General features: G+C 38.5%; 1 protein-coding gene across 2 annotated transcripts in view; it reads right to left on the bottom strand.

Annotated features, from left to right (window-relative positions):
* Positions 1 to 24,048, bottom strand: part of prok2 (prokineticin 2) — a 133,293-nt gene that overhangs the window by 8,560 nt on the left and 100,685 nt on the right. For both annotated transcript variants that reach the window (XM_048548203.1, XM_059649647.1), the window contains exon 2: positions 5,509 to 5,634. In XM_048548203.1, coding sequence (XP_048404160.1) covers positions 5,509 to 5,634 — 126 coding nt within the window. The remainder of the gene's footprint in view (positions 1 to 5,508; positions 5,635 to 24,048) is intronic.

The raw sequence follows: 24,048 nt of genomic DNA, 5'->3' as shown, positions 1-24,048 counted from the left end.
AACACAATAGTGAGGCCATGAACCTGGAGTGGACGTGGGTGTAATAGCAGAGTTTGAGTCGGACATGATAGAGAGAAGTTAGCACTTACCCTCATGGAGTGCAGTAGGTGCATACATTAGTGCAGCATTGTTGAGCATTTCTTTGGACTATGGAAATGGCACTAGCTTGGATGGTGACCTTAGACCACGCTGGTAGGGTGTGGTGCCACAGTCTCCTCTGGAGGTCCACAGCAAAACTGTCAGCCCTTCTCTGCATCACACCATCCTTCGGGTCCCTGTCTGCGAAGTGGGGGGCTAACTTGCCTCTGTTGGGCATCCCTGGTGCAATTCTTCAAAGGGCAGCTCCAGACTGACAGCTCTTGGCCAGATGCACTGTGGTTTAATTATGGTGCTTCCAGGATGTACTGGCAGTGAAGAGTACAACTGCTGCTGGTGAACACGTGATTGCATGAGTTGGCTGCCATAGAGATACAGTCCATACAAAATAAGATGAGCTCCAGAGAATAGCAAGATAAACTTGCTGGAGCTCAAAGCAAGAAACCCCCCATGAAACTCCGTCAAAATCACTTTTAGCTGTTTCTAATGAAATTCAACCCAGAGACATTGCAATCAAAATACAACTACATCTGCAGCTAACAAAAAAATTAGGGATGATACTTGGTACTGAGGAGGACTGCACTAAATCAGAAGAAAATACTTACTGAATGATAGATTGCCTTATAATTGTTAAGAGTACTTCAGAATATATAAATATGAAACATAACATTTTGGTTATAAAAATAAAGAGGTTGCATGTTACTTAAGAATAGAAATCTAAATTGGTTATTAAAGGATCTGTGATTATGAATAATAATAATAACAAGCATTAAGGAAGCCTTTTAAAAGAAAACCATATACCTGGGATCATTTCCAGGTGAATAGAACCAAAAAGTAAAGAAATCCTATATTGTGTGCAAAGACTGTACCTTGATATTTTTCTGTGTTTTTTGATTAGGGACTGAAATGGGTTGAGGATTATGTTAAAACCAAGGATTATGGAAAGAATTACTGCACTTTTAAAAAGTGAGTTGATGGAACCACTTAAGTCACATTCAAACAGTGGGAGAGGTGGTTTGCAGACTGGCTAGCACTCGGGGATATGTACAAAGTGAGACTTGGCCAGCGACAGGTTCCTGATTGATTTGTGAAGTTGTGATCTGTTGTAGACGGTGAAGGTCATCAGTCTGACAACAGCATCTGATTGGGTTCTGCATCTTTGAATAGCTTGGCAAAAGCCTTCAGACAGTTGCAAGGTGTAGATGGTGTGTCTTTCTATCAAGTAAAATATCAAAAGCCTGAAGAAAGGAAACTTATTTTCCTTACCAATTGCTTCAAGCTGTGGTTTTTACACAGTAACTAAGACACTTTGGAATTTTTGCATGCTTGCTGATGCCTCCTGCAAGGAAGTGAAAAGTACCTGGAGACAAGAGATTGAAGAACAGAACAGAAGATCCTGGCAAGCAAAATGATCATCTCAGTGAACCAGGTAAAAATAATAGGATTAATGTTATGTCATCCTTATAAGCGTGAACAAAAGTATTAATCTTTAACTCTCTAGGTGCAGGAAGTGATTTTTCTCTCTTCCCCAAGATATCATTCAAAATGTTTCCAGAAATATTATGTCAGACAAAAGATCTACTGTTGCATTTCAGAAATGATGAAGTGAGTTGTTTCTTTTGCCTGATTCTATTAAACATCTCTTCAACAGCCATATAAAAAGTGATGTTAATTTACGTAAGTTTTCTAGTAAAGGAGGATACATAAACCATCCACACAAAGACTTTGGGTAATAACAGATTTATGAAAAGGTATTTACTTAGCTCAATAAATTTTGTATTTCCTTGCCACGTGCTGTTTAGTAAATAAGTCATAACCTGGACTACAGTTGTAGCAGATAAGATTGTAGCAGGGCAGCAGTGGCTCGGTGGTGAGGGACCTGGGTTTGATTCCACTCTCAGGCGATTGTCCATATGCAGTTTGCTTATCCTCCCTGAGTTTGTGTGGGCTTCCTCCCACAGTCCAAAGATATGCAGGTTGGGTGGATTGACCATGGGAAATGCAGCATCACAGGGATTGGGTGGGATGTTTTCTGGAGGATTGGTATGAACTTGATGGGCTGAATGGCCTGCTTCTACACTGTAGGGATTTTATGATTCTATATTTCAGCAAAGATAGCAGGAAAAAAACATGACTGGATAGTGATTTCTGCTACAAAATAAATATACATAGTTATTGACCACATGCTTTCATCTTTAAAGTTGAAAAAAAAATCTTTCAAGGTACAAAGAGGCTGCTAAGGGCAGCACCTTAAGTTGAAACTAATTGCTAACAGCTTGTTTTAATGGAGGTGCTTAATATTCTGCTGCTAAAGCTATCGTCTGGATAATGGTGTGTGATTCACACTTTTTCATCGTTAAAGACATCCCTTGTAGAATTGCAATCTGTGTTACACAATTTAAAAAGTAAATTAGTTTGGTGAAACCAAGTTTGTGTGATGGATCAAGAACAGAAGTTGCTGGAAAAACTCAGCGGTGTGATGCATATTGCATTCCGAATTACTTGGTTGGATAAATAAGCACAGGAGGCTTTGGTTTGGCACTTCTTAAGAAACAGAGTGCAAAGTGGAGCTGTTAGGGACAGTCAAAACATCAGTTCAAAGAATCGTGGTTAAAGGAATCAGCAGTACAAAATTGTAATCCTTGTTCTGATTGACACTATCTTTGAACATGACTCCCTATGGAGAGTATGTGATAGGAAACTTTAGGTAGCACTCTCAAAAGTAAAAATTCATTCTGTAATCTACAATTATTCCTGCATATTTATCATGAATATTCCTGAAAATTTAGCCTTCAGTATTATGGGAATAGGTGAAGTTAATACCTTGCCTTCAGTTGAATGAATGATGCAGTTGATTACTGATAGAACTTGTGTAACAGAAAAGAACAATGACAGGCATCACAGTAATTTCAACTTGCTGATTTCATGCTGATGACCTGAACAGCTTGAGGTAGTGGTCAGGCTGCTGGCAGCATCAACCATGTCTCTCTTCTTTTGTCAGGACGTGGTCACGAGTAGATAATTAACAAATGAATTTTAATTTTAATCCTACTAAAGTCACCTAATGTCTTTTGATGTGTTATCTCTGAACCTACGCAAACTGCTAACTCCACTAAATATGCTCCACTGCTGTAGAAAGTAAAAATGTGTTCAAAGGATGGCTGTCATAGGTAGCAGTGCATGGAAAACAAATGAGGCAAGATGTTCAAAGAATGATGTAGGAAGCTGTCAGTGGATTGTAATTGTCACCATTCTGTCAACACAGTGTTGTTGTACTTTGTGCCACATTAGGCCTTTGCAGGACCTTGATAGAGAAATGGCTTCCATGAATAATGCAGAAAATTGTAATGGCCTGGGTCTTAGGATTCTTGATCTCTCCTCATTTCTCTTTGCTGTTTCTCTATGAGTCATTAGAAGGAAAAGGAGCTTCATATAGCCAAATGTTTGAAGCAAGTGAAACAACAAGCAACAATTGAAAACCTAAATTTGGTTTTAAAAAGCATCTAGCTTAAAGTAATGGAACAGATTTTAGAATTTATTCAGGTTAGCAAAATTTCAAACAAATCGTTAAAAGTTTCCACAAATTTGAATTACAGATGTACTGGAATTTTGCACGCGTTTATTTGGAATGGTGCAACTAATCCTACATTTATTCTGGAGCTGTTAAAATAAATTTGAGCTTTCCTCCTACACAATAGCTGAATGATTCACTTTAAGATGGTGCAAATTACAAAACAGCTCCCAGCATTTGTCTTCATGCATGTGTCATTGTAACCTCTGTATTTAAATTCATAATTGCACTCCAGAGAGAAAGAGAGAGAAAAAAATCTTTCTTAAACAATTTTTATCCCTTTTCCGTCTTCTTTTCTCTCTTTTGAGTTTTGGTTCTTACTCTTCAGAGGAGCCAAATATCTGTGGTCTCAAACAGTCCAAACAGAGCCAAATCTGTGAGTTAGAAGACAATAAGTACTGCAGACACTGGAAGCCAGAGTCTACGGGTGTGAGTCTGGAAGAGCACATCAGGTCAGGCAGCATCCAAGGAGCAGGAAAGTTACCATTTCAGGTCTTGACAAAGGGTTCGCTCAAAACATTGACTTACCTGCTCCTCGGATGCTGTTTGACCTGCTGTGCTTTTCCAGACTCCCACCTATAGGCTCAAATCTGTGAGTAAACCTGACCTTATTTAAGGTGCTTCATTTTACTTACTGAGGATGCAAGGAGCATTTTGGGCACACAGCTGAATAATGACAAAATTGAAAATATTTACATAAATTATTTTATGCCATTTAAAATTTATGGAATAATGTTTATGTTTGAAGTAAGGATCTCATATAACCATATTTTCACATTTAATAGTGGAAGATTTATACATGGAACAGCTCTCTTCTGTGTATACTATGTTTCTGGAAGCTAGCAATGAACTGCATGCATAGGACATTGAAGCTGTGGCCTCCTATCATTTAGAAGGGCAAGTTAACAGATGTATGAAAACATCACCAACTGCAAGGTCCCCTCCAAGCCACATATCATCCTGACTTGAAATAACATCATTCCTTCATAGTAAAAGTCCTTAAACTACCTTCCTAACAGCACTCGGGCATAGCTACAATAGATGGATTACAGTGGTTTAAGAAAGCAGCTCACTATACCCTTTCATGGACAGTTAGGGATGGGCAATAAACAGTGTCTTGTCAATGATGCCCACACCCATGAATGACTAAATAAAGAGATGTTAAAATGAACAAAAAGTGAGTAAAATTAAACTTGAAAAGCAAAAGGTTGGTGAGAATTGGAAGCAAATGGCATGGAACAACCAAACTTAAGTGTTTATACTGTGAATGATAGACCGCAGACTCTTCTGAGGCATTGTTCACTGTGAGTCAAGAAGAGGGTGGACTGGAAGAGGGAACGGACAAATGTGACAGGACTAAAGCCACATGAAGTATGAGCTGCATGCAACATGTTTAATATTAAGAAGATATTTTCATCTTTAGTTTTAATATCACAGCAGTAAAGCTATTCCTGGTATTGAAGTAGCTTTATTGCTATAACATTAATGTTTTGTTCATTGAGATTGTAGTTAAGCTAAAAGAAATTACAGAACAGGTTAATCCAAAGATATAAGAATTTCTTGGTCGTCCAAGGGTTAAAAGTATTGCAATGGTTTGCGTAAGATAAATAATGATGTCCACTCTTAACTGGTTTAACTTGCATTTTTACAGCTATTTAAAATCAACATTTCTTCTAATGTGCTGTACATCATATATTTATAGTTAAATATAAGATGCAAGTAAATTGACGAAAATGCTATCATTATTGCAGACTTGACTTTGAACTGGTAACTCTGCATTATGCATTATTTCTCTAACTTGTTAACTCCTGTTTAGTATACAAAGCATATAAAGTGCTAACTTTGTGACTCAGAGGATGGCATTCGTCCCCTTCATTGCCCATTGGTGTGCATATTCGTAGACTCCTAAGCCACAGAGTGACAGCACAGCACATGCCTCCTCCACATTGTCGGTCTCTGTCACAGGTCTGGAACCAAATACATAAATCAGCAGAATAAGAGCACTGAAAATATTATCTATGTTTAAATGTGTACATTTGTTGGATTAAACCATGTTTAATTAATACCAATCACACCATGCATGATGAGATGTTCTAACAGCACGTTCGACAGTTTTGCACAAAGTCTATTCGTGTTTTTAAGAATGAGCTTAGAAAATTTAGTGCTTACCAACATTCAAACTTCAGGGTGAAAATAAACAAATCAAGAAGCTTCTATTTTTCACATATTTCCTATCAGGTATGAACACAACCAGAGTAACACTATGGGTTGAAGAAAGCTTTCTGTAGAATAAATTAGTTAGAAGTAAAGCTTTTAAATGTGTAAGTTTTCGAACTCCTTAAAATTTAAGGCACTTCAGGATCTGTGTGCCTGCTTCTACTATATTGTAATAAATATTCTATATATGCATTTGCATGATCAGTACTTTGATCCTTGCTAACATTACTGCTTCATGTTGAAGTGTCATGATGAAAATGATCTTCCATTAAAAAAGAGATTTAAAATGCTCCTGGAACCTTGCTCAAATCCAATTAGATCCACAGCTAAGTCACTGAATGGGTAATTTGATTGCAGGAACTATGAGAACAATCTGTGGAACAGTTAGTAGGAACTGGAGGATGTGGAAGTGATGGTGATTGAGGGAAAGAGTAGGTGGGGAAAAATCATGATACAGATATGCATGGGGGGAGGGTGTTCCCATTGCTAATGATGCTGGGAAAATGGGGCAGGGAGGGTTTGAGGATACCATACAACTTATTGTGGAGCCTGCTGGTCACACATCTGTTCCTTTTATTTCACAAGAAGTTCTGATAAGATTATGTTTTTAGAGCTAGGTTCTTGGCCTCTTTTGGCCAGCTGTTGTCTCCTGTCATGGTTCAACTGTCAGGATGCTTGTAGCATGGAATTGTCATGGACCTTAGTTTTGTTTCACCAGTGTCACAATGTGATCTTATCATTTTTTAAAAAATGCAAATATAGTTTCTGCCCATCTAAACTAGGAGCCTCAGCTAATTTGAACTTCAGTGAAGATGAAATGGGCCTAGACCACAGAATGCTGTCAGGTTGGTAATTCAACTCAACTTAATTTTAACCTCTCACTCACACCATTCCCACTAGGCAAGTAGATGGGCAAGATGGTCAAAACCAAGGCCTTTAAGTTTAAGACAACAAGGCGTAGAGCTGGATGAACACAGCAGGCCAAGCAGCATCAGAGGAGCAGGAAAGCTGATGTTTAGGTCTAGACCTGAAACGTCAGCTTTCCTGCTCCTCTGATGTTGCTTGGCCTGCTTTGTTCATCCAGCTCTACACCTTGTTATCTCAGATTCTCCAGCATCGGAAATTCCTTCTATCTCTTTAAGTTTAAGCTTTGCAAGAAGCAGAAAAACTTTTGAGCGTTATCATTTGTATATAAGTATTGATTTTCACTGATCATGATATAACCAAAATGTGAAATGGCTGCAGTCCAAATATTGCTATTATTAAATACAGACCATCCAGGCGAAAAATGATGTCACATCTATTGTCAAAGATTTACCAAGATTTCCTCTTAAGAAACATAAATGACCAGATAGTATGTACTACAATGGCTTGTATAAGCTCAAGGATTCACACGGTTACAAGTTAATCAGCAATGTGATGACATGGATGGTAACATATTCTGGGGACTTGTTAGGTAAGACAGGCTGTCTAGTCTGAAGAAGAAATCTCACCACACATGAAACAGACACAGAGAATGCTGGAGAAACTCAGCAGGTCTGGCTGCATCAGAGGAGAAACAAAGTTAACGTTTTGCGTCTGGTCTGATGTCTTCAAAACTGAAAGGCTTTGGAAAATATTTTTTAATATACTTTTGAGAGTAGCAGAGAAGGATAAAGGGAAGATAGTGTAGAGACCCAGTGTAAAAGATGAAATTGTTGTTCACAGTGGTGATGGAGGAAAAGAGATGTAAAATGCATGTAAATTAAGGCATGAAAGTGAGAAAGTTGGTCCTCTCTACTAAGAGCAAAGTAAGCAAGACCCAAACAAGACAACGCTGTGATATTGAGGCCTCCAGTCTTTAAAAGTCCCTAGATGGAAATACAGCCATTGATTGATTGAATCACACAGCACTGAAGAGGCCTCTCCAGCCCATCAAGTCTGCACTGACCTATCTACACTTGTGTCACTTTTCAACACTTCATCCTTAACCTTGACAATTCAAGAATTCATCTATATACTTTTTAAAGATTGTCAGGTTTCTTGCCTCAACCACCATCCCAAGCAATGCATTCTGGATTCCCACTACCCTCTGGGTAAAAACAAAATTCCTCAAATCCCCTCTAAATCTCTCCCATTTCACCTTAAAACGATGCCCCAACATTAATGACATCTCAACTAAGAGGACTTGTGCTGTGCTTCATGGAAACAATGCAGCAAGGCAGAAATATTAGCATGAGGTCAAGGCGATTTATTGAATGTAATGCAATTGGGAGTTCAACATCAGACCAAAAGGAAGGCCTTTATCTTTTGCTCTGGGCACCTACACCATCTGCCTTCTTTTCCTCCTCTGTCTATGATAATAGCATAAAAATAAACATTTTCCAACACCTTTCAGCTCTGAAGAAGTGTCACAGCAGAGTTATGACCATAACTCTGTTTCTGTCTCCATGATGCTGCAAGACCTGCTGAGTTTCTCCAGCATCATCTGGGTTTCTTTCAGATTTCCAGCATCCGCAGAATTTTGACCCTATAAATGATCCTCGCTGACACAGACGCAGTCTTGAACGGTGAGTGCAATGTCAATGTGAACCAACTGGAAGCCAGCGGAAGCTGAATGACGTAGATAAAATAATAAAGGCAGTCCAAAGTTATGCTTATTAAATTCACCAGCTAATATCATTTCTCAGTGAAATTACTAATTATGCTATAGACTTAGAATCCTCCTGTGTCTAGAGATGCAGAAGGCAGACACAAATACATGTTTGAAATAAATAGGGAGCGAGGTGGAGGCGGACCGAAGATGGATAGAGGAGCTCTATCCACCTTCGATCTGCCTCCCCCTCTCTCCCTATTTATTTCAGAATCCTCTCCCTATCCGCCTTTTCTGATGAAGGGTCTAGGCCCAAAACATCAGTTTTTGTGCTCCTAAGATGCTGCTTGGCCTGCTGTGTTCATCCAGCTCCACGCTTTGTTATCTTGGATTCTCCAGCATCTGCAGTTCCCATTATCTCTGACAAACGCATATTTGTGCCTGTTTCTGTAACATATTTTTCTTGGAAGCTTTCTAGTCTGAACCTACAGCTTGATTGGCAAATATGACTTTCTAGGAAGCCTTCTCTCTTAAATTTTAGAATAGGCTATTAGAAATATTTCTAGATTAATAATTAACCTATTTGGCCAGATCCCTCTGCACTGAAGCACACTGAAATTTCTCTACATTTAGATAATAAGTTGCCTTTCTATTTTGTTGACCAGAGTGGATAACCCTATGTTAAATTCAACCTGCTAAATGTATTTGCTGCAGGATTCATACACTTGTAACCACTATTTTTACATGGTTAGTCCAGTTCAGGTTCTGGTCAATGATAACCCCTAGGATGTTGGTAGTTTGGGAATTAATGTTGGTAATGCCATTGAATGTCAAGGGGCAATCAGTAGTCTCTCTCCTGTTGAAGACGGTTATTTCTTGGCACTTTTGTGGCATGAATGTTACTTGCAAGTTGTCAGCCCAAATTTGGAAATTACCCAGATCTTGCCATCTGGATGGCTTCAGTAACAGAGGAGTGGCGAATGGTGTTTAATATTGTCCAAACCTCGGTGAACATCCCCTCTTCGGGCTTTATATTGGAGGCCATTGATGTAAAGGCTGAAGATAGTTCGGCTAAAGACACTACCCTGAGGAACTCCTGCAGACATGTCCTACAGCTGAGATGACAGACCTCCAACCACCACAATGTTTTCCTTTCTGTCAGGTATGACTCCAACTAGTATAATAAATAAAGGATGAAACATTGCAATTCAGTCCTCGGAATTGTAAAGTCATTTGTGCTTGCTGATGGCATATATTGAGAATCCATTTTGCATGCATTTGTGTTTCGTGTATGCTAGTTGCGTGTTATCTTGGCAGAGTTAAGTTCCCCTTCACAGCTATACGAGTGAGAAATACACTCCTCTACATTCACTACTACACAAAAGTGGATTGCACCAGACAAGATAGTCATCCTCCTGGATTTTGAAGTGAGTAGTCACTGGAGAGCATTTGTACCTTCCTTGCCATTATTGAAATTGTGTGGCAATAGTCTATCTCTTATAGGAGACAGAAGATGATCGTTGGAGGGAGACTGGAGTGTAAAAATCTTAGGCCAAGAAGACTGGCAAAGGGTGGAAATCTGTCTGGACCAATGTGGATGTCGATTGGAGGAAGGGAGGTAGGCTGATCAGGGCAGGGTGGAAGACCCTGAATATTTAGCTGTTGATATCCACTGGGTGATGCTTTTGGCTTCCAGGGAATGAAAGCCTGTCAATGGGGTCATGAACTTTGACTCAATCAGATAATGCTGAGTCATGTTGACTTCCTGCCCTTCCCTATCACAAAATTCGTTCATCATCTGCGCATATGTAATAACCTGAAAATCACATAATTAAGTGAGAAGGGTGGACCTGTCCTCAAGCAGAAGTTGCTCCCAGTTACCCACCGTTGGTGAGCTTGTACTCCAGAATGGAAGATTCCAACCAATGTACCTGATCATGCTTTGGGGTATACCAACCACAGTTGTTACCTTTTAATAGCTTGTATTAAACAGTTCTTGCATATACCGAATTGCTAAACTCCCTGCAAAGTGTATTAACTTTTAAAAAGAGATGATTTTCCCAGCCAATGATTGAAAGAAACAAAGGAGAAGATTTAAGGCTTTTACTGCAACAAATCAACAGATATAAACATGAATCAAACACAATTAAGAAGTAACTAATACATCAAAATAATGTAAAGTTACCTTTTCATTAACTAATACAGCTGAAATACATCTTACAAAATGAATTGAAGCAAGATATTGCTTCTGATATTAATGTAGCCTTAAAAAACAGTTCCACAGTCATTCCTAGCTCTCCAGCATGGTCAATTTTCGCGGCCATGCCACATGTAAACATCCATGTGCCTTCTGACAGTCATTCACTTTTTCCAGACCAGTTATCACCAGCAAGACATTTTACCATTCCTTAAATTTCTAAGAGTCCCATATGTTCTTTTACCTTGCTTTTTAGCAAAACTGAACTCTCACAAGTAATGTGCTTGGTTGTTAATAAGAAGCAATTCACTTTCCTCCCTATAGCAGCAGCTTCTTTGTCTCCCCCATTCTAAAAACAGCAGCATTTTTCTTCTACAAGATCCTGAGTAAAGATGCTAAAATGAACAGCCATTATTTTGATGTATTTCAAATTGAGTTTCTCCATGGCAGCAGAATGACTTCGGTTTATCGTTGAGTGGAGTTATTAAGCTGGAATTCATACTCCCCTTCTTTTTGGAATTTTCTACTTCACGTTAAATTAGAGGGTGTAATTTAAAACAAAATACCCAGTATTCGTGACAAATTGCACTATTTTCTTATTCTCCTATTCTTGTCCAATGGCCATATCTAATCATTTGTTGTTCAAGATCGATACATTTCATGTCACTTTAGAACGAACATTGATACCAAAAATGAACCAAACTAGAAAATAAATAATTTCCACAGTTTACGTTATACAGAGAGCAGATATCCTGAGGTGATCTTGGCTGAGTCCAAATTTCCATTGATAGTTACAAAAAGTTTAAAAGCTGCCAGAATGTTTATATCATTACTTGTTCATAATAATTTTTAGATGTGTATTATTACAGTAATGACAACACCATTTATTTTATTTTGTTTTATTTCTGTTAACCATTGTTAAGTTGGTAGCACAGTTGCCTTTGAATCACAATATTCCAATGTTTGAGTCCCATATAGGTCTTGACTATAAAAACCAAAGCTGATAATCCAGTGCAATGCTGAGGGAAGACTGCTCTGTTAGAGAGCCATCTTACAGAAGGGATATTAAACCAAGACCTGTTGCAAGATTGGATCTGTACTCATATGAAGTGAACATTAACAGCCTTTATTAAAGATAGCAGTATCCAAGGAATCTTAAGAATGGGGATTTTCTGGAACCCTACAGTCTCAGGTGCCAATTTCACATGATTTCTGATATCTTTATAAAATAGGTAATGTTATCATGGTTCCACTGGACAATAGGGCTGTTTTGTGGTCAAAGAGAGATGATGTAAGAGTCACCATGCCTCAGGCAAGGGGAGACGTTGAGAATGACAGTCCTTTATGGTAACCTCAGCCAGTATGGGAACTGAGCCCATGCTTTTGGCATCACTCATCAGCCATCCATGCTAACTAAATCCCTCAATCTTATAATAAAGGTATATCTGAACCTTTACTCCACACCTCCTCGTGTTTTTGTTCACGGTGCTCCTTTAATCTTTAACATTTAACTATGAATATTTAACTCTTTATTCTTCACCCCAACGCCCTCCAGTCTCTGCAATGCATCCGCAGTTGTTTTGGAGGGTGAAACAGATGAATGTGTCCATTTTTCTGAGAAGGGTCCCAACCTGAAATATTGGCTTTCCTGCTCCTCTGATGCTCCCTTGCTCACTGTGTTCCTCCAGCTCCACACTATGTTATCTCTGACTCCAGTATCGGCAGTTCTTACTTTCTCTGAATGTGTCTCTCATTATTAATGAGAGCTCAGCGCTGTCATGGAGTGGGCTGGAAGCTTACTTACACAAGATTTTTGGAAAGCATTTGAAATTTGTTCTTTTTCAAGGCTTGATAGCATTGTGTGATTGCAAATAGCTAGACTTTTAGGACAAAGTTTTCTTTGAGGTAATTAGACTGCACCAATTGTTAACCCTTCATCAATTTTAGCTCCTTTAAGTGATTAAATTTGTGCTTTGTCAGATATGCGGTGTTTCTGACAGCCCTATAATTTTGTCTTTTAGTTTTGGACTGAAAAATATCCTTGAGTTTATTCATAGCCTGCCGGTGGCATTCCATTGGAGCCTTCAGTTTCTATTTGTGCACATCAACAGTTCCTCAACATTGAATACTGGGGTGATCAAATTGGATTTAAGTAGACCTTTTCTCTGGATAGTTTTGTTTTACACTGTTGAACAATCACTTGACGAGCTGTCTCCAAGGTTTGATATTTTTTCTCTACATGTCAAGTTTACGTTGATGGTCTTTGTGCATGATTATAAAGATTTGTTATGTACAATTAGTTTCTGCCACTGAAGATAGACATGATCCTTCCTGCCTAAAGCCTCAATGTCAATGATTTTGTGTTGGAGCTGTGATAGCCCTTGTCATACGATTGAAAAGGCTTTTCAAACTCCAGAATCTGTGACATCTCAAATGTCTTTGCTAGTTGTAGAACTTAGGAAGCTTCACTTCATTTCATGTTGAATCCTTGCAGTGAAGAAACAAGCCATTCAATCCACTCAGGCCCTCTGAAGAGTATCCCACTCAGAACCACCACCCTATCCTACCCTATCCCTGCATTTCCCATGATTGACCCATCTAGACTGGACACCATGGGCAATTTAGCAAAGTCAATCCACCTAACCTACACATCTCTGGAAGGAACCAGAGCACCTAGTGGAAACTCGCACAGACATGGGGAAGAATGTGCAATCCCCATACTGTCACCCAAGGCTGGAATTGAACTCGGGACCGTGGCATTATGAGGCAGCAGTGCTAACCACTGAGCCACCATGCCACCCAGTGTGAAATTAAATTATACTGGTTCAATCATATCGTAAGGTCTTCTTCCTGCTTCACTGATCTTCTTTACAAGGAGGAATCTCTTCATCTGATTGTGATTGTGGTTGCAGTTGCAGTTGCTGCCTGCCCTTGGTGGGTTCTGTGTAAGCAGTAGACAACATCACTTCATTCACAGATAGTAGGAATTGCTGATGCTGGAGTCAGAGATAACAGTGTGGAGCTTGAGAAGTACAGCGGGCCAAGTAGCATCTTAGGACCATAAAAGCTGATGTTTCAGGCCTAGACCCTTCATTTTCTTACTCATTTTTGGTGACTAATTTCCTAGTTGCTTGCCATGCTATCTGCTGTGGGTTTTCTTCCATTTTGTTCCAGCTTTTGTACAGGCTTTCCCTTTCCATGGTTTGGCGACTAGCTAGGCCTTGAAGTCGGTCACTTGCTGCTTTCTGTTGCTGCTCCATTTCCCTTCAGATGTTTTCACCACTGTTCAGGTAAGATCACTGAACTGCCTCACCCTTCACCAGCTGTTTCCGGACTTCACTTCATACTCTTCTAGCTATTTGCTTCCGGTTCTAAGGAACCAATCAGCTTCTGCCACTGTATAGACAGATCAGGTATACACTCTTGTAAGTGAATATTAAAAAGCTTTATTAAAGTTAGACTTATGCAGAGAATATTAAGATCTTCTGGAACACTGCAAACCTAGGCTCCAGTTCCACATATTTTGACAGCATTATAAAAGTATGGTTAGCCCTTAAATCCATCAGGCCCTTCCACCTTCCTGAGCGGACATAAAAGATTGTATGGCAATTTTTTGAGGCATATTGGTGGCATAATCCTTGGTTTCCTGGCCAAATTTTTCTGTCAATCAATCTTACAAAAAAAGGCAGTATTTTTTAATCACACCACTTTGTGAGGAGTTCGCTTAGTGAAAATTAGCTGCTGCTTTTCCACCTTTACCACAAAGATTACGTTTCATAATGTATCAAATGTCTGTAAAGTACTTTGACATATCCAAAGTTTCATGAAAAGTGCTATATAAATGCAAGCTTTCCTTTATTTTAAGATGGTCACTCAGGAGAATGAAAATTTAAAGGATGGATTCTAGGATAGAAAACAGATCCTCTTTAGTCATGGCTAATGATATTCTTTTGCATCTCCGGGCAGAAGTAGGCCATTGATATAATTAGGTACATGCATGATAAGGACCACTGTACAGTATGCAGTTTCATTTTGAAGCATTGCTTTAGATGTCAATATAAATCGTGGGTAATTAACAGCTTGCTGCAGCACTCTGCGGTACAAAGATACATAATCCTGCAAGAGATGGACAACTTGCAAATGAAACCTCACGTGCCAATATATGTTTATTAAACATTTATACAGCTCCAGTACAAAAGGTACAAAACACAAAAATGAATTTTCTTGGCTGGTCATTTCAAGAAACCTGCTGTCCACATGAACATAGAGTGACCAAAGCAGCAACATAAATGCTGTCCTCTCCTCTTAAAGAATTGCTATCAATCGTTTACTATTCTGGTATCTTTGGACAATGATCAAATACAGAATAACCAGGTTATTACCCTACAATTACTTTCGAACTCCAAACATTTTTATTCACGGCTAATGTAGCACAAATTCTAATTACTAAACTAGGATTTATTTCAGGATGGGAGTAAGTCTGTTGCCTGGTTACTGGGCCTTGGGGCTCTCAGCCTCTTTGAGCTGGATACCTCTTCAACTGTTTTTGCCAAACTGGCTGCTATTATTGAATAAGTGAGAGATAATGGGAACTGCAGATGCTGGAGAATTCCAAGATAATAAAATGTGAGGCTGGATGAACACAGCAGGCCAAGCAGCATCTCAGGAGCACAAAAGCTGACGTTTCGGGCCTAGACCCTTCATCATCACCCTCTCTGATGAAGGGTCTAGGCCCGAAACATCAGCTTTTGTGCTCCTGAGATGCTGCTTGGCCTGCTGTGTTCATCCAGCCTCACATTTTATTATCTTATTATTGAATAAGTGGTCTGCTTTTTTAGGCACATCTATTATCACACATTTAAAAAGTTCAGGTGGGCTAGATGTGATTTCACCACAACAGATATTAGCATACTCCAAGCTTTTGTAAGCCATGACTTGATGCTTCCTGGATATTCCTTCAAGAACGTGCTGATACATGTTTAAGTAAACTCATGGTAAGGAATAAGTTTTCTGAATAATGTTAAGTGGTGTGCTACCTAAAACTAATTTTTTCCTCTGTTTTAAGTCTGATGAAAATAGATTACTGAAATGGACATGGAGTACTGAGCTTGAAATTACAACAAGAATGGATAAAGGTTCTTCCTATATCTGTACAAAAATTATCTTGATAAGTTTAACTTAAGTACATCAATGTTAATTGACAAATGCCAGGGTATGCTTACTTCCATTTGTGGAAAATACTTCCATGCTTTCTTCTTTGGTCTGAGTCATGAGCCTTGCACCATCATCCTAGTCCATGGATGTTTATTTGACATGGCCCTTCTGAAACTGGCAATCAGTAAGGACTTTGTTGTCTTCAGTCTCAGTCTCCCCACCAGATATGGCCACAGTCTCTGCCTTTCAAGCCCAATGGGTTTAGGTGTGTGTGGCAGAAACCTAGTTGAGCCAAATATGGATCACATCAAGCACCTCTGAGTCTCAGTCTGCCCTACCAATGAATACTGCTAAATAGTTTAGGATTATCCCAAAGGGCATCAGTTTGGGATTATTTTCTCCAGCACCACCACCTTCCGAATCCTTTAGTTTCTCTACCTTCAGATTCAGCTTATACAGTCATGTCAAGGGTCTCAATGATTATTTTGTCGCCACAACTGGGAATACATAGTCAGCTCTCTTGCCCACCAAGCCCATGTTTTCCTTTGTTACCAGAATATTAATCTCTCTATCTAATGTTTCTTCTATCCCCTAAACTCACTAAGCTTATCTCATTCATGAGACAAATCACTTAAAAGAGTGATTCAGTGAAAGTAAATTTGGAAGTCTAAAGAACAATTTCAGTGCAATAGTGCAATGTTGAGATTTGGGTAAATACAAAGGTTAACAGCAATACTAAATCAACAAACAAAATCCTGCTAATGATAGTGGCAGAAAATAAAAGTAAAGCTTCTTCATCTAAATAAATGAAGAATTCGTAACAAGGCAGATAAACTAACAACACAAAAAGAGGTAATAATTTTGATAAAATTGCCAAGACAGATTTGAAATTAGAAAATGTAATACTGCCATACAAGAAAGGGGAGAGATGGGAAAGAGGAAACTCCAGGTCAGCTAACTTTACATCATTTACCAAGTAAGTGCTGGAGCTTGATTTCAAAGTTATTTTAATAATGTACTAAGAAAATCATAGCAGTTTGTTCAGGCAAAATCAACATGAAAGGGAAATCATGTTCAAAAAATTATTAAAGCTTTTGAAGGTATAACTGGGAAGGTAGATAAAGGAGAGCCAACAGATGTAGTGTTCATGGGATTGGATTTTGCCCTGGCCTGTGGTGGGTTTGAAAATTGTGGGCACATGAAAACCAGTTCCTGACCTGTCTGAACTATGATGGGGTGCAGGATCCATGTTGGTCATCTCATAGGTCTATTGAGTCCCTCTTAAAGGTATCATCTCACCACTAGCCATACTTCACCTGGGCAGGTGAAGGTCCCTAGCAGTGCAGGCTGGTGTCATGTAAAAGTGAGAAGACCTCCTTTACCAGCTGCTGGCTGCATTGGTGGCAACCCCATTGACAGCATCCTCCATTTCGCCCTCCTCCTTTACTTCTTGAACCTGGTCTCACAACATGGCATTTGTGACCTGTGACCCTTGAATTACCTGGGTGCCTTTGTGTCACAGAACTGTCTGTAATCCTAAAAATTACCACAGTGCTTCTGGAATTAGAGGAGCCGATGAATTCAATTGGTCTCAAGCTTCTAAGATACGAGTGGAAGTCCAATGTTAAAGTAACTAATATAGTTGCAAATGTTAATTTGCTCTGCGGTAGCTGTTAGGATCATGGGTGGCCTCCTTACCTCTTTTTCAGCAGGTGATAGTAAAGCACCCCCATAAAATCCAACTCTTGGATTTCTAAAAGACACTCAACATGGTGTCAAATAAAACGTTAATATGCAAGTTTGAGGGTTCATGGAGTTGGGAATAATATATTAACATGGACAGTGGATTGAAGCAAAGAGTAGGGATAGACCAGGCATTATCAAGTTGCTAGTGTGTGATTAGTGGAGTGTTGCACAGCTTACTGCTGAACCCTCAGCAATTTACAAACCATTTGGGAAAGAGATCAGAATTAATACTTATATGTTTGCTGACAAATACAAAGCTTGATGGGAATGGAAGCCATGAGGAAGATGCAGAGGGCAGAGATAAAGCAGGTTAAGTGATAGGCAAAAAGAGTATTATGTGGGGAAGTATGAGGTTATTCATTTTGAGTATTAAGAAAGTAACAAGAAAATACTACTTAAAGTGTGAAACTTTAAGATGTTAATTTTCGGAGAGTATTGAGTGCATCATATGAGGAACTCTGAAAGTTATTAAGCAGTTACTGCAAGCAACGTTGAAAATAAATGACATGTTGGCTTTTATTGCAATAGGATTATAGTAGAAGAATTATAAAATCTTACCATGTTTTCATTGGTCTTTGAGGTCACATGTTAGGTATTGTTTACAGTTTTTAAGTATCAGGATGCCAAGGGATTTGGGGACCAGGCTGGAAATTGGAGTTGAGACAGAAAATATACTTTGATTATATTGAATTATGGACCAAACTTCAGCACTGATTGTCTAATCCTATTTCTTTTTCTTATGTACATTGTTCCCTATTACCACCATTCACCTTCTTTCCACAATTCCCACAAAAGCTGACATTATAAATGATTCTCTATTTGCAAATATTAGGGATCTGATGACCAGGGAATGTGCATTCATGATGTGACCAAACAGGTTGCATACTAAGCTGCAAATCCTTCCAACTTATATAACGGCACACTGTAAAACAAGGAGTGATTCCTAGTCAGTCATTTGATTGAAGTCTGTCCAATCACTATTCTTGGCTCTAGTAGGAATACAAATGGAAAAATATATGTCACCACAGAACTCAGACTCTTTCAGGAACCCATTGGCTCACTTGGTTGAATAGATTTGGAACAAATTAATACAAACTCCATGTGATTCAATTCTCATTCAGGTTGGGATAGATTTGAAATCTAAAATCTGAAAGAACTCTGGATGCTGTAAATCAGGAACAAAAACAGAAATTGGCGGAAAAGCTCAGCAGATCTGGCAGGAGTTGTGAAGAAAAAAATCAGAGCTAATGTTTCGGATCTGGTGATCCTTCCTCAGAACTACTTCAGAAGTTGCTTTCCAACAACATCTAGATTTGAAATCGGCCTGATTTCCCTGTCCATGGTGTAAATTCAGTGCCAAGGATTGGACCTGATTCCAGGCGGAAAACTGAATAAGAATTCTCAAATATTGACTCATTCCTTTTTAAAACTGCTCTTTCCTGCTCAGAAAACGCATCCTCAGCCTAATCTTCAGACACATTTTTCTCTCCAAAATTGATGGGGTGATAGTTCTAAAGGGGTTAATGTTCATGTTGCATTAAGCTCCACCCAATCTGATGATGCCACAGAATCATTGTTTGGAGACAATTAAATTTGCATGAGTACCCAGAGAGCAGATATATTCTGTATACTCCTAAGAGTCCTTAGTAATTAAGCCTGCTGATTGCTGCCTGTACCTATCTCAAAAACTTTTCAAGTAAGACAAGTGCTGATTCTGTTGAGATTCACCAGTTGTCCATATGTTACCATTGATATATCGACATGTTCTGCACTCAGCATTTGGAAAGAATGTTTGCTGGCAGTAAAATGGCTAATCCAGAATATAGGAAAATATGACAAGGTGATCACAGCGACAAATCTTCACTAGGAAACTGGTAAGAGACCCAGGGACATACTGGGTGTGGGTAAAGTTAAAAAAAAATCAGCCACACTAAGAAAAAGGCAGAGGTCTTAGTGAAGGGATATCTGTAGGGAGTGGGGAAGATTTCAGGATTTAGATATCCCTAAGGGAAAAAGAGGAAAAATGCTTTATGAAAACAGGGCAAAGACCAGAAAGAAAAGACAAGGGGGTAAAAAGAGCAACAAAATATAGTCAGAGATAGTAGGACCTGCCGATGCTGGAGTCTGAGGTAACAAGGTGTAGAGCTGAATGAACACAGCAGGCCAGGCAGCATCAGAGGAGCAGGAAAACTAATGTTTCAGGTCTGGACCGTTCTTCGGAAAGTACTCATCTCTCAAAAATAAACACAGTCACCATCTTGAGTAAGCTCTGCAGAGACATTGGAGAGGGGCAGTGAACAGTCAGAAAAATAATTTTTGCCTGTGTTGCACTGTCAGGAAGGCTGCAGAATTTATTCAAGATGGAAAAGAACAAATTTAGACAAATTTTTGCGAAGATTCTACAGCAAAAAGGAAAAATAGAAAAAAAAGCTTTACATTTTATCGGACCAGGGTTCAGTTATTAAGCCAGGATTTCTGGGAGAAGATTTCTAAAGTCTGCATCCAGGCAGCTTTACTTAAAAACATGTTCAAAAGAAAATGTATCATGTTTTGTACCATTAAATGCAGGAAAATTTGCTTGGGCAGAGATATGAAAACTTCATCTTTGCAGTAGAAGGTGGAAATAAACCATTTTGATTGTTGCAAAAGGGTAGAACACCCATAGGGTATTATAGAAATGCAGTATCTCAGTGGAATAGAATTTGAAAGCTTTAAAGCAGTAAATCATCACAGAATAGCCCGTTAATAAAATTTAAAGCTTTGTTGTTAAATTTAAACAGTAATAATGCAATGCGGAGTTTAAAAACACTGGCAGTTAAGGAAATCACTGCAACCTTGCTGTAGTCCAGCAAATTTTACAGCAACAAAATTGATACTGCATCCATTAATATCTGTTCCCTCCACCACTGACACTCAATTGTGCACTATCTATGAGATACACTGCAGAAATTCACAAAGGTTCCTTCCAAACGCATGACCACTTCCATATGGAAGGTCAAGGGCAACAGATATATGGAAACATCACCACTTGCAAGTTCTCCTCCAAGCCACTCATCATCTTGACTTGGAAACATATTGTCATGGACAGGTCCTAGACTCAACATAGAGAAAGAAGGGTTAGTGCTAACAAACTAACCAAACTAGATTAACATAGGTTAATGGTGGTATCTGGGAACATGACCTCTATTGTTTCCACATTTCTCTGCTTGAATCCTTCTCCAACTGAGCAGTAAAATGGTATATGCAATGTCACGATTGAAATCCTCTATGACTATACCATTATCCCTTTTCATCTGCCTAAACCACTCTGTAACTTCTAATGTGGTCACACAACCATCCTTCAACATCCTTCACTGATTGTATAATTTGTAGTTACTACCCTTACTGTTTTCCACTGTGAAATGGGCAGCACATCTTCAGCAGTTGCCTCAGCCTTTCTTATCTTCATGGCCTCATCTGATCTTATTTTAAATAACATGATCCAACTTTTATGGCACTTTCATCCTCTTTTATAAAGTGTTCCCACCCTTCTAACTGCTCATTCCTCTGTATCATTCTTTTGCCTTTCCTTATCTCTGATGAATGTGCAATTACCTATAATTGGCCTATGCTTTGGAATTTCTATCCTAAATCTCTCCACTTCTACTCCTCACTCTCTTCCTTCAAAACCATTGTTAAACTCTACCTCTGACAAGCCTATTGACTAATATATACAATAACTTCTTCTTTGACTCAGCATCAGTTAGCAGTTCCATCTGTATGGATCATTTTGGAACGTCTTTTTACAGGTTCTATATGAATGTAAGTTGATGCATCAGATTCAGTGACTTCGGAATATTTGCTACATTATTCTGTCCATTTTCCAGATAACTAGGTGCCAACATGTCAACAGAGCTTGCAACTGGTCCAGCATCTCAGCTCTCCTGTTTAGAGGTACAATCTATTGTTAGATTGCATAATTCACATTAATGGATTCTCTACCGGCTGCATAAACAAGTCCATTTCCAGTTGCTGCCAGCACGATTATTTTCAGAAGTATGGCTTTCTAAAGGATATTCCATTAAGATTTTGGCTGAGTTGTTGGAATATTGTTTAATTTATTTTCAATTAAGATTCAGAATTCATTAGTAATTAATTTCCAACTAAATTTGGAAATGACAGTAATATAAAAGCAGAACTTGGAAACTTGAATTGAAAGCAAAAAATACTGGAAATACTCACTGGGTTTGGTCATATGTATGGCAGGAGAAACAGTTAACATTTCAAGTTGAATAAGTTTCCTCTTCAGTACAGTTTCCAATTGCTGCAACATTGCGTACAGTTCATCTATTGATTATATATATTTAAGTTGCAAACTAAACAGTTGCAAACATTTTTCACTTTTGTTACTCTTTCTCTTGCATTTTTCTGGAATCTGTGCATGATTCCCATAACTTTGAAAGGAATGATAACTCTACCATTACAGTATTTTTCTGCTTTTCTGTGTTGCCATGCCAAACTCAGTAAGAGATTTAGTTGATCACTAGTCATAAACTGATCAAGTGATTAAAATATTATCATCAGAGATATTCAATATTTCTGTAAATATCTGCTTCATTGTCAACAAATAAAGAGTAAACAGCTCCTTGACTTGAGGCAGTTGTGTTAAAATTAATACTCTTTTATTGAAGGGCCCACCCAAACATTAGCCCACCCTTCAGCTTCACAGAAGCTCACAAGCAGTGATTTAATTTTTTAAATTTTACATCAAGTACATTAAGCTTAGTTGTTTATTCTTTTATTTCAAATGGAAGATGAATAATTGTTTTCTGGATGCAGCCTCCTTAATAAAAAGAAACTGTTGTATTCACTGAATCCCAGCAGGATAATAATTACTGAGGTGTCAAGCAGAAAGTTAATTAGGAGTGTTGTATACTGCTGTTGTCTGGCTTTTCCTTTGAACCGATACATTGTTTTGAATTGAGGGTTTTAATTCTCTGACAATTATATGGGTAGCTGAAGGAATAGCTTAACACTGAGTTGAGAGTTCAATGAATGGGGTTGGAGATGAGTTATTGTCTGTCTGGTCATTGCTGCTTTAGGATCAATGTATGCATCCACATACTGCAGTGTGATTTCTCTTTGCATATATGAATTGACTTCCCATCCTCTTTTCTCAATGTCATTCCACCTGGATGAAGAGAGAAAGGTGACCAGTTCTTGTCTGGCTTAAGTTCTGACTTATTGCTGGCTCACTTTTTCTTAAATTGAGTTCACTTCTTCTTTTTGTTCTTTCCAATTTAGCTGCAGAGCACATATTTCCATCACTTCTATTTGAATTTACTTGAACATTAGAAGCACAACTCCAAACATCTTTGCTTCTTCAGAATACTGATCTATTTGGGTACCCTCCACATATTTCAATCCTGTACTGTTCCCAAATAGATTATTGAATCTTGATTTGGGCTTGCCAACTTCACCACTGAGAATCCATCTGGGCTTAATAAGTCTTAGCCAAGTTTTTTTTATAAATTTCCAATTTAGATATCTTGCCTTTTCAATTACTTCAAGATCCAATATAAAGCATGTGACTAATTTCACGGTGTGTTGGGAGTTGAGAGCTTTATTCCATTAATATTTTTGCAGGAAGATTTACCTGCGTCTCCATTACCATTAACTGCAACATGCATTGCCCTAGATGAGCTATTGCTATCTCAGTCGCCTTTGTGTTCCCAATTTGCAACATTGATATTTTATTCCATGAACGGAAAACATAAGAAACAGATGTATATTAGTCGACTTTAATGCTATCCTACTGTACTTCTATTTGTCTTTTCAGAATCTGTGGCATATTCCAAAGTTTCTTGCAGACCTTATTTGAAAAGTTGACCTGTATTTTACAATAAAAATAATGCTGAGACTGTGAGTATGCACCGCTAATAAAGAGTAAATCAACCTGCAACATTCATGACCATGCATGCATAGTTAAACATGGTAATTGGGAAGTGGTTGACTGAGTTGCAAAAATTGCAAGATGATGGAATCTGACTGACTGTGGATTGAAACAGACCACATGCCATGAGGTTTTTACAATTACATGTCTAGGCCCAAAACGTCAGCTTTTGTTCTCCTAAGATGTCGCTTGGCCTGCTGCGTTCATCCAGCTCCACACTTTGTTATCTTGGATTCTCCAGCATCTGCAGTTCCCATTATTTCTGATACAATTACAATGACAGCTATCTATTAAGCCAAATTATTCATGTTTATACATAATATAATTGTAGATTTTAATCAACGGCTTGGCCCAGGAGAGTTCAAAAGTAACCATTACCGCGTCTTCAAGAGGGTGAAACCATCTCACAGATGTTCACAGACTGTATAAAAACATTGTCAATCTTGACATAACAAAAATCAATAAAATTAATGTCAGAATACATACATTATTTTTAAACTGAAACAAGCACAAATCACTAAAATTGTATTACTGAATGTGATAAACCATTTATGAGAAGAATG

This window comes from Stegostoma tigrinum, chromosome 11 (assembly GCF_030684315.1).
Source record: "Stegostoma tigrinum isolate sSteTig4 chromosome 11, sSteTig4.hap1, whole genome shotgun sequence".
Lineage (NCBI taxonomy): Eukaryota > Metazoa > Chordata > Chondrichthyes > Orectolobiformes > Stegostomatidae > Stegostoma > Stegostoma tigrinum.
This window is presented reverse-complemented; position numbering and strand designations above follow the sequence as displayed.